Source organism: Austrofundulus limnaeus, unplaced genomic scaffold (assembly GCF_001266775.1).
Source record: "Austrofundulus limnaeus strain Quisiro unplaced genomic scaffold, Austrofundulus_limnaeus-1.0 Scaffold481, whole genome shotgun sequence".
Taxonomy (NCBI): Eukaryota; Metazoa; Chordata; class Actinopteri; order Cyprinodontiformes; family Rivulidae; genus Austrofundulus; species Austrofundulus limnaeus.
This window is the reverse complement of record NW_013952883.1, coordinates 125,007-138,177: the sequence shown is the minus strand read 5'-3', so window position 1 is coordinate 138,177 and position 13,171 is coordinate 125,007. Positions and strand designations below refer to the sequence as shown.

General features: G+C 40.7%; 1 protein-coding gene across 1 annotated transcript; it reads right to left on the bottom strand.

The window, feature by feature from the left end:
• Positions 1-415: 415 nt before the first annotated feature.
• klf15 (Kruppel like factor 15) lies at positions 416-12,972 on the bottom strand. Its single transcript, XM_014025512.1, has 3 exons — positions 12,819-12,972; positions 9,691-11,225; positions 416-2,286 (listed from the first exon to the last, which is right to left on the bottom strand). The coding sequence occupies exons 2-3, from the start codon at positions 11,160-11,162 to the stop codon at positions 2,109-2,111; spliced, it is 1,650 nt and encodes a 549-aa protein (XP_013880966.1). The 5' UTR covers positions 11,163-11,225; positions 12,819-12,972; the 3' UTR covers positions 416-2,108.
• Between the last annotated feature and the right edge of the window lie 199 nt (positions 12,973-13,171).

Genomic DNA, 13,171 nt, shown 5'->3' with positions numbered 1-13,171 from the left:
ATTAACATCTGTTTAAAAGAGTTGGAAAAATATATACATTATTGCAAATGATTTGGCTATATCTTTTTGTAAAATTGTGTTTCATGAAACATTCATTAGCATATTTAATAATGTGCTCTGTAAACACCTGATTTATACATTTTACAGTATATATGTGAAATATTTTGTTATGTACACTTTCTTTACATTTTCAAAAATCTTTCACAATCACAGATTTTGCTATAAGAATATTTTTTGTTTTCCTTTCTGATGCATGTACAATATTTACATACATTCCTGGGATTACATTATGAAACACATTCAGAAAATGGTTTCTTCTGTTTGCACTGAAGGAATGCCTGGCAGAGTAAGTGTACTTTCTACATACAGCATCAAAGGTGAGTTACCAAATACTCCAAATATTTTCAGAATTGATAAACAAATGAGCATTTTATTTTTCAAAAATAAAACTTCAATCCTGAACGATCCTTCTGATTCAATTTATGTTAAAGTTATGGCACATAAATAGATTGCTGTCTCAGCACTCTGTAGCAGCTGCTGCCTCTCCCGTGACTCATTTTATTTAATTCAGCTCAGAAACAGTGGCAGAAAAAAAAACTTCTGTAAGTGTAAATAAGCGTGTCGAAAAGCATCACAAGAAGGAAGTGACGCTTTCAAGATTTAGCACAGAAAATGCTGTTTTCTTGGTGGTTCTACAACTTTCTATAAACATAAAACAACTTTTTTCTACTGACAAATATGCTGTTATGTGTTATAAATTGGCTATCTGAAAAAATATTACAAATCAGTTAAAGTTAAATAAAAAATCCAGTCATTTGTAGTTTTAAGCTCCTAATGATGCAAAGAAGCAGCTTTATCTGTCTTTTTAAAAAGTGGACACAGTCCTTTTTAATTACTTATATATAAAAAGAAACTTTAAATAGTTTTGTTCCAAAAGCCTCCATTTGTCAGTCACACTACAGTTTGTATTAGTGTTTTTATTTTGAAAATCTAGAAAAAAAAATTGGAATTATATCTTTTTTTGCACACACCCAGGTAAAGAAACACTCAAATCTTTCATCTGATTCATTAAAAAAATACTAATTCCTGCATCTTATTAATGCTCCATAACAATGCAGTTTACAATATTTGACAGCAGTGATTAGCAAACACAATCAAAAAGTAAGAAAATATGGCAAGACAGCATAACAAACTCGTAAAACAGAAGCTGAAAACACAGTTTTCAACTGTAGCATTAAGGACTTTTTGTCGTACGTCTAAAGCTGCACTGTAATATTACTTTTTAATAAAATATGGCTTTTTTTCCGCCCAAATTAAAAGTCTCAACCAAAGTAAAGACAAAGACAAAGTTATCTAAACTCTCATCTGGGGCAGACAAGCAAAATTTTCACGTGAGCTGGTGCAAATTATAAAACATCAACAGGAACTTGAACCAGATTCTTGTTTTTCAGTTGTTTTAAACTTAAAAGGCTCAAAGATGTCAAAGAGCCTTTTTTCAACACTAAAGGAATGTTGATGCATCCAGTCTGTCATCTCTAGGAAAACAAACAGTCTCTAATGCTTCCTAAATGTCCAATAAGACTATTTTTATGTGTTTGTGGATGAAATTTAAATAATTTAAGAGATTTTACTAGCATCACTACTGGCTCCAGAAAATAAAATAATAATAAAAATGTAAAAAAAAGTGTATTTGAAAGAGATCCCACAGTGATATAAAATGCACTGATACGAAGCTTACGTGCACCTCTAAGTGTAAAAATATTCTGAATAGCTAGTCCTCAAAACAGATTGGCTAGAAGGTTTGAGAACAAAATTGCAAAAATACAAAAAGCTTATTCCACCTGTGAGATCGCTGCATCAAGTAACAGATGTTTGTTAGTTTCTTTTTTTTTTACAGTCTTTTCCTCACCCAATAAATTATCACAGTACCAGAAATGTGCGTCACACACTTGAACATAAACACACAAGTGATTAAAAAGCCCTTTACAGAGTCTTTTTAAAGGCGTTCGGACTGTCACCCCCCCGTCCAGATCCTCTTGTCATTCATCACAAATAGTTCCCCCCCCCCTCCCCCTCCTCTCGTTTAGCGTCACTCGTTCAGAACAGGGTCAGAGGGGTCCGTTTGCAGAGCGTCCCGTCCTGCTGCTTCGCGGAAAGCGGTGGACTTTGAGGTGTTTCGACAGGTGATCGCTGCGGGCGAACTTCTTCTCGCAGACGACGCACTGGTACGGTTTCACTCCTGAGTGGGAGCGGCGGTGTCTGGAGAGCTCGTCAGAGCGAGAAAACCTGCCAGAAACAAACAAAAAAAAAAAAATGCAAGAAGTGAATAAATAATCTTTTTTTTTCCTCTTTTGCTCCACAGGATTTTGAACAGACTGATTAGCTCAGCTTTGTTGAGTTGTCTCTACATGAACCACTCTGTGTTTCTATAGATCCCTATAAACGCACGAATAATAGACGAACTCCTAAACTGCCAAATAAAATAAAAGCTGTTCCTGGCTGAGATTTTTTTTTCCAGACGGGTAATCTGAGAGGTGTGATGCTTTGCATGCAGCTTCTCTGTGAAGTTGAAGAGCCACCCCCATATTTAGCTCAACACATGAGCACTGCAAATCCAAGCCTGCTCTATTCCTGGCCTGATCTGCTGTGGTCACCATGGGCATCTGCCAGCTTCCACTGTCGTGACAGTGAAGGGTTAAACGGATGAGAGCTGTGCTTCTGCACCTCGATGTGTGTCCGTATACATTAGTTAGGCTGTTAGGATCAAATTCAACTGTGACACAAGTTGATTTCACAGCGCCAGCAGCAGGATGTGAGCATGAAGGCGAAAAGTCCCACGGAAGTAAAGATATTACTAACAGTTGTGTTCAACCATTTTCACTTCACACAGATTACTCAAAAGCCCCTATTCAAAATTTTCACAGGTTTTAATCTATAGTAACCTATAGAGTAAGGTAAAAACATAATCTCAACAAATATCCCACTTGCAATAATTGCTCCCACCAACATTTCATGTTCATTCTCATGTAATAATCTTAACTAGATACAGCATAGCAGTAGCATATATGACCCTCACACTCACACAGAGCACCAATGCACCAGGACCCAGAAATCATCAGAATGGATTCTTTTTTTTTTGGGGGGGGGGGGGGGGGGTCATTGGTGGACCCCTTCACCAAAGCTAAATATCAAATAAATCTGAAGCTCCTATGCTGAATAGTTTTAGAGTTATAAGCATTTTTGTATGTCCAGTCACTCCCTTTTTCAGATGGAGCCCCCTCCCCAAATATGGGGTCTATCGTAAAACCGCTGGCTGGCGCAGTATAGGTCGGACACATCTATATTCCTCCAAAATTTCCCGTCAATCAATGCGGCCGTATCCATGCTACAGTTGACAAAAAAAATTGAAAATAAATAAAAAATAAATAGTACAAAAACAACACGACTACCACTTGGCCTCATTAATTGGATAAGTTGTCCCCGATGTGGCAAAGTTCAGTCTGCAGGAATGCCAGCAGCTCTGTGAGGCTGTGGTTTCTGCTAACCCAAACGAGGCGAATCTGTGACCAGATTTAACAAATTATTGAACGACTTTTTGACACATTTGTCTCCGAAAACTCTAGATTTCAAACCATCAAACGTTTTCCAACCAAAAATCATTTGACACTTGTTTTATTTAAAGTAGGTAACCAAACTAGGACACTCTTCTTCATTATTTGTACTCTAAAGTTTTTTTTTTTGTTTGTTTTGTTTTAGAGTTGACACACGTGCACACATTAAACCTTCAGAGATGTGCAGGCTCCGCTGCAAGCTGGGACATGATTGAAACCATATCTGGCTCCTGAGCCCAACTAGATCATGCCATACCAAAAACTTTCAGAAACACTTTTTTATTTTTGCTGTTCGATTGATCATGTGATAATTGTTTATCACATGAAATGCCCCTTTCCATTTATTTTCTTGTTTTTTCTAATGTCCTCTCCCCTATAACCCATTATCTAGGCCTTTATTTGTACATTTCAGGGATTGTGACTAAGGTCAAGGAATTTGTAACTAAGTATAAAAAAGTGCTTTTGTTGATCTTTTTTTTTGGATTATGGCTTTGAGTCCTTGAGGTGGCTTGGTGTGGCTGCCACACAACACACAGTATACAACGGGTAAAATAAGTATTGAACACGTCAACATTTTTCTCAGTAAATATATTACTAGAGGTGCTAATGACATGAAATTTTCACCAGATGTTGGTAACAACCCAAGTGATCCATACATACAAAGAAATCAAACCATAAATGTCCAGAAATGAAGTTATTTGTAATAATGTGGAATGGCACAGGGAAAAAGTATTGAACACACTTACTGAAATGTATCTAATACTTTGTACAAAAGCCTTTGTTGTCAATGACAGCTTCAAGACGCCTCCTGTATGGAGAAACTAGTGGCATGCATTGCTCAGGTGTGATTTTGGCCCATTCTTCCACACAAACAGTCTTCAAATCTTGAAGGTTTCGTGGACCTCTTCTATGAACTCTGATCTTTAGTTCTTTCCATAGATTTTCTGTTGGATTCAGGTCAGGTGATTGGCTGGGCCATTCCAGCAGCTTTAGTTTCTTTCTCTGAAACCAACTGAGAGTTTCCTTGGCTTTGTGTTTGGGCTCATTGTCTTGCTGAAATGTCCAGCCACGTTTCATCTTCATCATCCTGGTAGATGGAAGCAGATTTTTATCAAGAATGTCTCTGTACATTTTTCCATTCATCCTTCCTTCAATTATTTGAAGTTTGCCAGTACCATATGCTGAAAAACAGGCCCACACCATGATGTTCCCACCTCCAAACTTCACTGTTGGTATGGTGTTTTTGGGCTGATGTGCAGTGCCATTTGACCTCCAAACATGATGTGTATTCTGGCATCCAAACAGTTCAATGTTGGTCTCATCTGACCAGACTATATTCTCCCAGTATTACACAGGCTTGTTTAAATGCTGTGCAGCAAACTTTAAAGGAGCTTCAACATGCTGTTTCTTCAGCAGTGGAGTCTTGCGTGGTGAGCGTGCATACAGGCCATGGTGGTTCAGTGCATTACTTATTGTTTTCTTTGAAACAATCGTACCTGCTAATTCCAGGTCTTTCTGAAGCTCTCCACAAGTGGTCCTTGGCTCTTGGACAACTCTTCTGATAATTCTTTTCACTCCTCTGTCAGAAATCTTGTGAGGAGCACCTGGTCATGGTCGGTTTATGGTGAAATAATGTTCTTTCCACTTCTGAATTATGGCCCCAACAGTGCTCACTGGAACCGTCAGAACTTTAGACATTATTCTGTAACCGATGCCATCATTATGCTTTGCAACAATAAGGTTGTGAAGGTCTTGAGAGAGCTCTTTACTTTTACCCATCATCAGATGGTTCTTGTGTGATACCTGGCCATCATTTGGGACTGAACCAGCTGATATTAACTTGCACTGACAAGGGGCAGGCTTGTTTTCTAATTACTGAGAGTGTTCAGCTGGTGTCTTGGCTTTCCATGTCTTTTTACACCTCCCTTTCTTCATGTGTTCAATACTTTTTCCCTGTGTCATTCCACATTATTACAAATAACTTCATTTCTGGACATTTATGGTTTGATTTCTTTGTATGTATGGATCACTTGGGTTGTTACCAACATCTGGTGAAAATTTCATGTCATTAGCACCTCTAGTAATACATTTACTGAGAAAAATGGTGACGTGTTCAATACTTATTTTACCCGCTGTACATATTAGTGGTGTGGAAACACACATGTAGCCTTTGTTCTAGCTTGTCCTTAAACCTAACTCTGCTGCTTTTTTAAAACTAACTCTGCTGCTAACAAAACATCCAAACACAAAGGAAGGTGTGGCTACCAGGTTAGTTACAAAGTTAATAGGTTTGCAGTTTTGTAGCCACTGTTCAAGTACTGTATTTGTCACATGGATTGAAAATGTTCCATACACTGTTTCTCCATTTTGACTTGTTTTTGCACTTAAAAGTGAACAATCTATTGCTAAATCTACCTGGGACAAACTTGCCATCAGCTGACACTGTAATGTTGTAATGTTGATAAATCAGCTGACAAAGACAAGCCACCCCAACCTCGATGACAGGTGACGAGTACACACACGCCGCCGTGTTTTTACAGCAAACTCTGCTCTAAGCCCAGCCGCTGCAGGAGCAAAACCTCAGAGCCTCGGCGCAGGTCTGAGCTGACAAATCCTGCAGGGTCGAGTTTGTTGGTGCCTGTCAAGGAGCCTGCGTGTGTCGAATGCATGCAAATCTGCATGTGAGCAAAAACTACACACAACACCAACAGTAAAAGAGGGACAACGATCCAAAAGCAATTAAAAAGAGGAAAAAATTTTTAAAAGTTTGACAAGAGAAGCAATATAACTTTGACATACACGTGGGATACGAGCCAATGAAATACCACTTCTCTAGAGGAGCCAACATGTGGGTCTCTTCTAAGGTTACAGCATGTAAAAGGTGCCTGAGTCACTAGTTTATGTGCATTTCCTGCTCTAGAAGAAATGGGCACAGAGGAGGAAACTTCAGAATAAAATAAATAAACTGTCACAGGCGTGAAAGGATGCTTTGCAAGGGCAGGTCAGAACGCATAAAAGCATAAATGTTTAGGATTGGGTGTGTATTGATGCACGGCTGATCTATCAACATGTTTGCAACAGTTAAGGATGAATGAATGTGATGACTCATGCATTCCGACAGAAACATAACAGCATTAGACTCTTTCATACAAACCAAAAAGTTACTCATAATCAGTCGTTGTGTGAGCAGATTTCTGTAAAGATTAAACTTCTTATCAGGTGTGTGGAACACTATATTCTACGTGCTGGAGGTTAATGCCTTGTTTTTCCTCTGACAGGCTCAGGAGGAAAAAAACAAGCAGCAGCGTAATCAGGGATAACACTGTTGAGTTGTGCTTGGCTGACATGCAATATTGTCAGATGAATGTAATCCCGTGATAACTAAACTCACTGAATCCTAGAGTAAAGGATTTGCAAGGTAGTTCTTGTTTTATCTGTTTTTTTTACCACTAGATGTGTTAGAATGTGGACTTTTATTATTATATAATCAAATGTGTTGATGACGGCAAACTGAGAACAGATTAGAACACGTTTAGCTTTGACAACTTTGAACTAATCTGACTCATAATTCATGTTATTGTCTGCCTGGCTTAAAAAAAATACAAAAAGTAAACATTTTCCAGCAACGCAGGTCTGAAATAGAGAAAAGCTGCTCGTTCAGTGAGTGCAATTTCAATATTACAGAAAACAGCTCTGCAAGAAAATAGTTTTGGTCAATCCCAATTACTTGTTTTAGATTATAGTAATGACAGAAGAGGAAAGATGAAAGCGGGGGAAAAAAACGGTTGATGCTGTCAATGTAAAATTGACCAACACCACACACTGCAGGGTTTTCTAAGATTTAATCCTATAAGTGAGGCTCATCTGTATGTGCTTTAGGATTGACTAAGATAAGAGAAAACTGCTGATACAAGTGGGAATTAAGATACCAGTTATCGTAGTGTAACACTAAACCTGAGAAGGAAGGAAATCAAACATTTCCTTCTAGTCGTCTGCACTGTACCAACGAGAAAATTATTTATTTGTTTCACTTTTGGTGAAATTAATAAAGATGGTTGTAACCAGAGTTGTAAAGTAACTAAGTACAAATACTTTGTTACTGTACTTAAGTATAAATTTTGGTTATCTCTACTTTACTTGAGTAATTATTTTTCAGCATTCTTTTTACTTTTACTCATTACGTTTTTACACAATTATCTGTACTTTCTACTCACATTTTTTTAAAAAGKTAAGAAGTAGAAAGTTGTTACTCCTAATTTATTCCGAGTTATTATTTAAAAAATACAATCCTGATAAATTGTGTCTCCTGGATCAAGTGAATTTAATTGTGGTTAGATGATAAGTACGAATATATACCATTCTGACACCATAATAGCTTGTACACAATCATCACAGCTGCACGCTGTTAGAAAAAAAAAGTTTTTTGGAGAGGTTATCTCTCAATAAATGTCATTTAGGAAAATCTATCCACTCATTTTTACTCAATACTTTTACTTTTAATACTTTTAATGTACATTTTGTGTCAGAAATTTACTTTTGATACTTAAGTATAAAACATATCAGATACTTCAAGACTTTTACTCAAGTAATATTCTTAGAGAAAGAGTTTTTTATGATAAGATACTTGTACTTTTACTCAAGTATCACTTTCAGGTACTTCATACAACACTGGTTGTAACCATGTCCCAGGAAAGAGTGACTAAATGCACTTACCTCTTATCCAAAAACAATAAAGAAATAATTCACCTTATTGAAAACAAAGGTTGAATCCTTGCATTTTGTAAATAAACACGTTGGAAACATGCAGTATCATAAAGCAGCCAAAAAGACCTAAATACACTGAACATGTCCAATGTAGTCTCTCTGCAGGATATGGTTTTTGCAAAAGACCGTCACCTCTGTTCATTTAAATCAATGAACTCGTCAAAGTTTAGTCAAATCTGATCTTACTTATTTCCTCTTCACTGAACACAAAAACACATTTGCATAACCTTGCTTTTTTTAAAATCTACGCTCAATTCAGACTTTACTGTTTAAATCAAATTGTTATCATTAGTAGCTTACCCTGACTCAACCCTGCCTATATTTATGTGCACACACTCACAGGACTCTCTGCACCATTGAGCAACAACTGTACATATGTGGTATAGAGTTAAAATTCATTGACCAGCAGGTCAGAAGTTGACGTTTGCACTTTGAATCCCCAAGTTCAAAACATCCTGTTGTGAACTTTATGATTCAAGATTACAATTAAGTTTACTATAACGGAAGTGTTATTTCAGCGACTGAGATAAAACATTGGGGGTGAAAAGAAGCGATCGTGGAAGTGTATTTATGCCAAGCAGAAAAGGTTAGATTTAATTTCTCAGTAATCTTGTGTCTTTTTTGGTGCGTGGTTGTGTACTCAGTGGTTACCGACGGTAAGCAAACAGGTGCAATAACTAACAGGGGACAAAGTCTGCATGCAAAGAACTTCAAAAGGTGCCCCTATCTAATCTGCAACTTTACCATGGTTCAACAACACACACACAGATAGAAGGGATGGATTCAACTTCTGGAAAAGAACAAATTGTAGCCATATTGAACTGTCCCAAATGTGGCTTCCATCTAAACTGAGTTTTGAGGTTAATGCAGATTTAACAAAAATGTTCTGTCCAACAAAAAAAAAGTGACATAACAATCTGGAAAGATGTAAGACTTAGAACCACTTAATGATTTTATGAATTCCATTATGTTGAAAAGCAACATGGAACTTTCATGATACTACAAAGTAAAAGAACACGAGGAAAGACTTTTCCAGAGCCCTGTGCCTTATCTTTATCATCCTCATCCTAAAGAGTTCTGTTGTTTTGTCCGTTCATCACATTTACCACATAATCAACATCCGTCTTCAGTGAATAGACTCATATAGAGTGGAAGTCGATAACTCTACTACTGTAATCTCTGTGTTTAAGATAAACATGCACGAATATTGATGGTGCATTTTACTTAGCAAGAATCACTTCAAATAAAGTTGAAATGCATCTTGACCATTTCTCTGACCATTTGAGTTAATGTAAAGACGCTCAGCTGTGCTCACCTCCATCCACAGCCGGGCCACGTGCAAGCGAATGGTTTCTCCCCCGTGTGTCTCCTCAGGTGTGCTTTGAGGTGACTGCTCTTGGTGTACATCTTGTTACAGCCGGGAAAAGAGCACTTGTGCATTTTGATCAGGTCTGCCACCGTGCTCTTCTGGTACCGCTGACCTCCGGCGAGGACCCCTGCGGCCGAGGCCCCTCCACCCAAACCACCTTCCCCGAGCCCGGTGGGCTTCGCTGCGATGGGCACCGGTGCGATTCGGACGAACTTGGAAGCGGAGGCGCCTCCTGTTTTGCTTAAGTTAGTGGCTGCGGGTGAAAGCAGCTGAGGCACCAAAGCAAAGGTCTGCCCCTGGATGTTGACCAGGAGCTGGGCAATTTTTATCTGCGACGTGGCTTCGGTTGGTTGGGAATGGGAGCTTGGGGACTGATGGGTGGCAGAATCTGAGATGGCACTGGGGTTTGGTTCTTGTTTGACCTGTATGGGCTGGATTTGCAGAATTACTGGCACGCTTGAGGAAATGGTGGCACTTTCTGCTGACAACGACCCACAGTCCTCCTGTTTGATGTCATCAGCACAACAGTTAGCGGAAGTAGTTCCACTGCTGGTAGCATCCTCTAGCATTAATGAGCTGTCACTGTCTAATGCTTGTGGTGAATGTTTGGTCTCTGAATAAGAGGAACATGGCGAAAGAGCCACGGGCACAGTCTGGTCTGAGTTCTGTGATGCTGATTCAAGTTCCCCCGCTAGCGTCCTTGAACCCTCTGTCTTATCTGACATTGACACAGGAGGTGACATTGGCTCGTTGCTCTCATCCTCTTCTGTCTTCATTGCCACCACCATGTTCTCCTCTAAAAACTCCTCGATCTCTTCTAGAGTTGGCTGGAAGAGGAGCGCTTCAGGATCGTGCAGCTCGTCAAGGAAAACCGGGAACTCGAAACAATCCTGTTTGGTCTGCTGCAGAGGGACGCTCAGCCACTGTTCTCTCTTGGACTCCCATGCCAGGCCCATGGGCACGAAAGGGGTAGACGGGGCTTGGGAGGTGACGCAAAGCGAGGACGAGGGAAGGGAGACGGCGGCGCCAGCGCTTGACGAGGCGGCGAGGGAGGTTTGCGAGAGCAAGAGGTCCAACAGGCTCTCCTGACTCTCGCCCCCCGACGAGCTGGAACACCCGCTGCTCCAGCTGCTCCTGCTTTCGTAGCCGGAGCGGAAGACGTTGCGGGACGCCGGCGACGAGGACTCGGGGCTGGAGCAGAGGGAGGAGCGAGGGCTGGAGGAGTCGCTGAGGTCATCCTCTGAGAGGCAACGCGAGGAGGAGAGCGTCACCCCTTGGTGGGGGTGATGCTGGTAGGTGCACGCGTCAGTTACCATGTTGCCACCGCTGATGAGGCGTGAGTCACGGTTGTGGTCAGACCCCGGAGAACAGGAATAATACAGGAAGGTCTCCTCACCAAGCGGCAGGTGATCCACCATTCCTGTGCGGATTGATGGCAACTGACTCCACTGAGCTCTGAAGATCTAGCTTCTTCCTTTTTCCTGTAAAAGCGAGAGGTTTAGTTAGACGATAACTCTTCTACTTGAAACATTTTTCCACAATCAAATTTGATAAAAGCCTTGCAATGAAAAGAGAAAAGAGAGTGATTATTCAGGGTACATTTCAAGTTGAGGACTGTTTAAATTTGGCAGAGGGCCATGATGGGTCTGCAGGCTGGATTTTGGCCAGTTGTCGGGTTCAGGTTATCGTCAAATCGTAGGTACACTGACTTTGGTCAGTTTGACCCCTACGGAGAGATTAATATTTTACATGATCGACTGACCAAAGTAAATCAACAGACTGAATAAAACACATTTTTGGTCTCTGTTGACTACCTGCTGCTTGTTCAAGAACTCTACAAACTAATGGCTATTAAAAAGAAAGAGTCAACCACATGTGAGGGACGTGGAATGTAGGCTGTGCAGTGTGTGTGTGAGTGCGTGTGTGCGTGCAGGTTTTGCAGCTGCTGGTTCAGACTTCAAGCTGACCATGTGGAATCAGGCGTTCCTTTTTCTCGCTGCTTCTAAGATTAAAGCCACATGGTCAGTCGGTGGTGTGTTTCCATTTATCCCCCCACAGTGGTCTTTAATTTCAGCTTAATCTGAGCGACAATAATAATGCAAAGCTCAGTTCGGACAGCATAATAACAACAATCAGAAAACCTTTTCTCATTATACCAGGTGGCACACTTTTTTTTGTAGACGGGATAAGCAATATTTCACGAGTGACGGATTTATTCTCTATTTTTATGCACCAAACAGCTCTCAGACAATGCACCGCGGCTGCATTTATGCAGGGATTAAAACATACTAGACGACATCAAATGGCTTTGGAGGAAACGAGAGGCCTTCATGATTAAACATGACTCTGAAATCCCTCTCAAAGCCTAGAAAAAAAAAGTCCACGTGTGGAATTTAAATGACGCCCTCTGCTGTACGCCTGGGAAGAAGAAAAGAAGCGCAACAGGAGGAACCTCTGCGGATCCTAAAAGAGGTTTCGACCATTTCCAGGGGAAATGTGCTTTCTAATAACACCATTCATATTTTTTAATCGAATCAGGCACGATCACAAACGGTGCTTTGATTCACGTCTTTAATGAATTCGAGTCTTGACTTGCTGTGGAGACATTTTGGAGGGCAGCATCATGTGATATGGAGGAGCTGGTCGTCTGCAGCTGCGGCAGCACCTCACGGAAAGAAAAGTTTGAAGACAGCAAGTCTAGAGTCGTTTGTCCTGTAGTAACCTCGCGGTGTGGAAACATCAGAGCGCTCCCTGCTCTCCGGAGCGCTGCAGGATTTCACCTGAAGTTTTTCTCGGTATTTATGGCATGTTCACCGCTGCAGGCTGTGGCAGCAAGCCCGACAGTCATCTCAACTGGTCTAACATCGGTATTTAAAAAATAAATAAATAAATAAAAAATAAAAATACTGGCATAAATCCAGAGTCTTTGTTACCAGCGCAGCCGCTCTCTGCGTAAAACATAAACGCTTTGCGTTTGGTTAAAGGTTGTTTCCTTTTCACTCAGAAAAGCCACTGCGCTTCAACATCATGACGCAGAGAACGAGCATTCATATCTAGAAAACATCTTCTCTCACCTGGGAAAGCGAGGAAATTAAATTCCGCTCCTTTTACGCGCTGGGATCCAATCCTGGACGTTGGTGTTGGTGCGTAACTGTGCGCACTGGCTGTACAACTCCTCCGCACGAGCTCTGCATATCCTTACCTCTCTCTCTCTCTCTCTCTCTCTCTCTGTCAGGGCTGGTAGACAGCTTTAACCGTCACATGATCACAGCTGCGGGTTTAGCCTTTCTATCCGTCAAATCAGGAGTTTGGCTCAGGAAGGCTCGCCTTACTGCGCGTCGCTATTGGCTGCTCGCAGTGAAGCGGGGCGGATCCAGAGAGAGAGAGAGAGAGAGAGAGAGAGAGAGAGAGAGAGAGAGAGAGAGAG

Bases quoted from the DNA above. Each gene is read 5' to 3' on its own strand.
- klf15 (XM_014025512.1), bottom strand. From the start codon at position 11,162: ATGGTGGATCACCTGCCGCTTGGTGAGGAGACCTTCCTGTATTATTCC. The intron at 2,287-9,690 runs GTGAGCACAGCT...TGTTTCTGGCAG, and splicing joins TGGCCCGGCTGTGGATGGAG to GTTTTCTCGCTCTGACGAGC.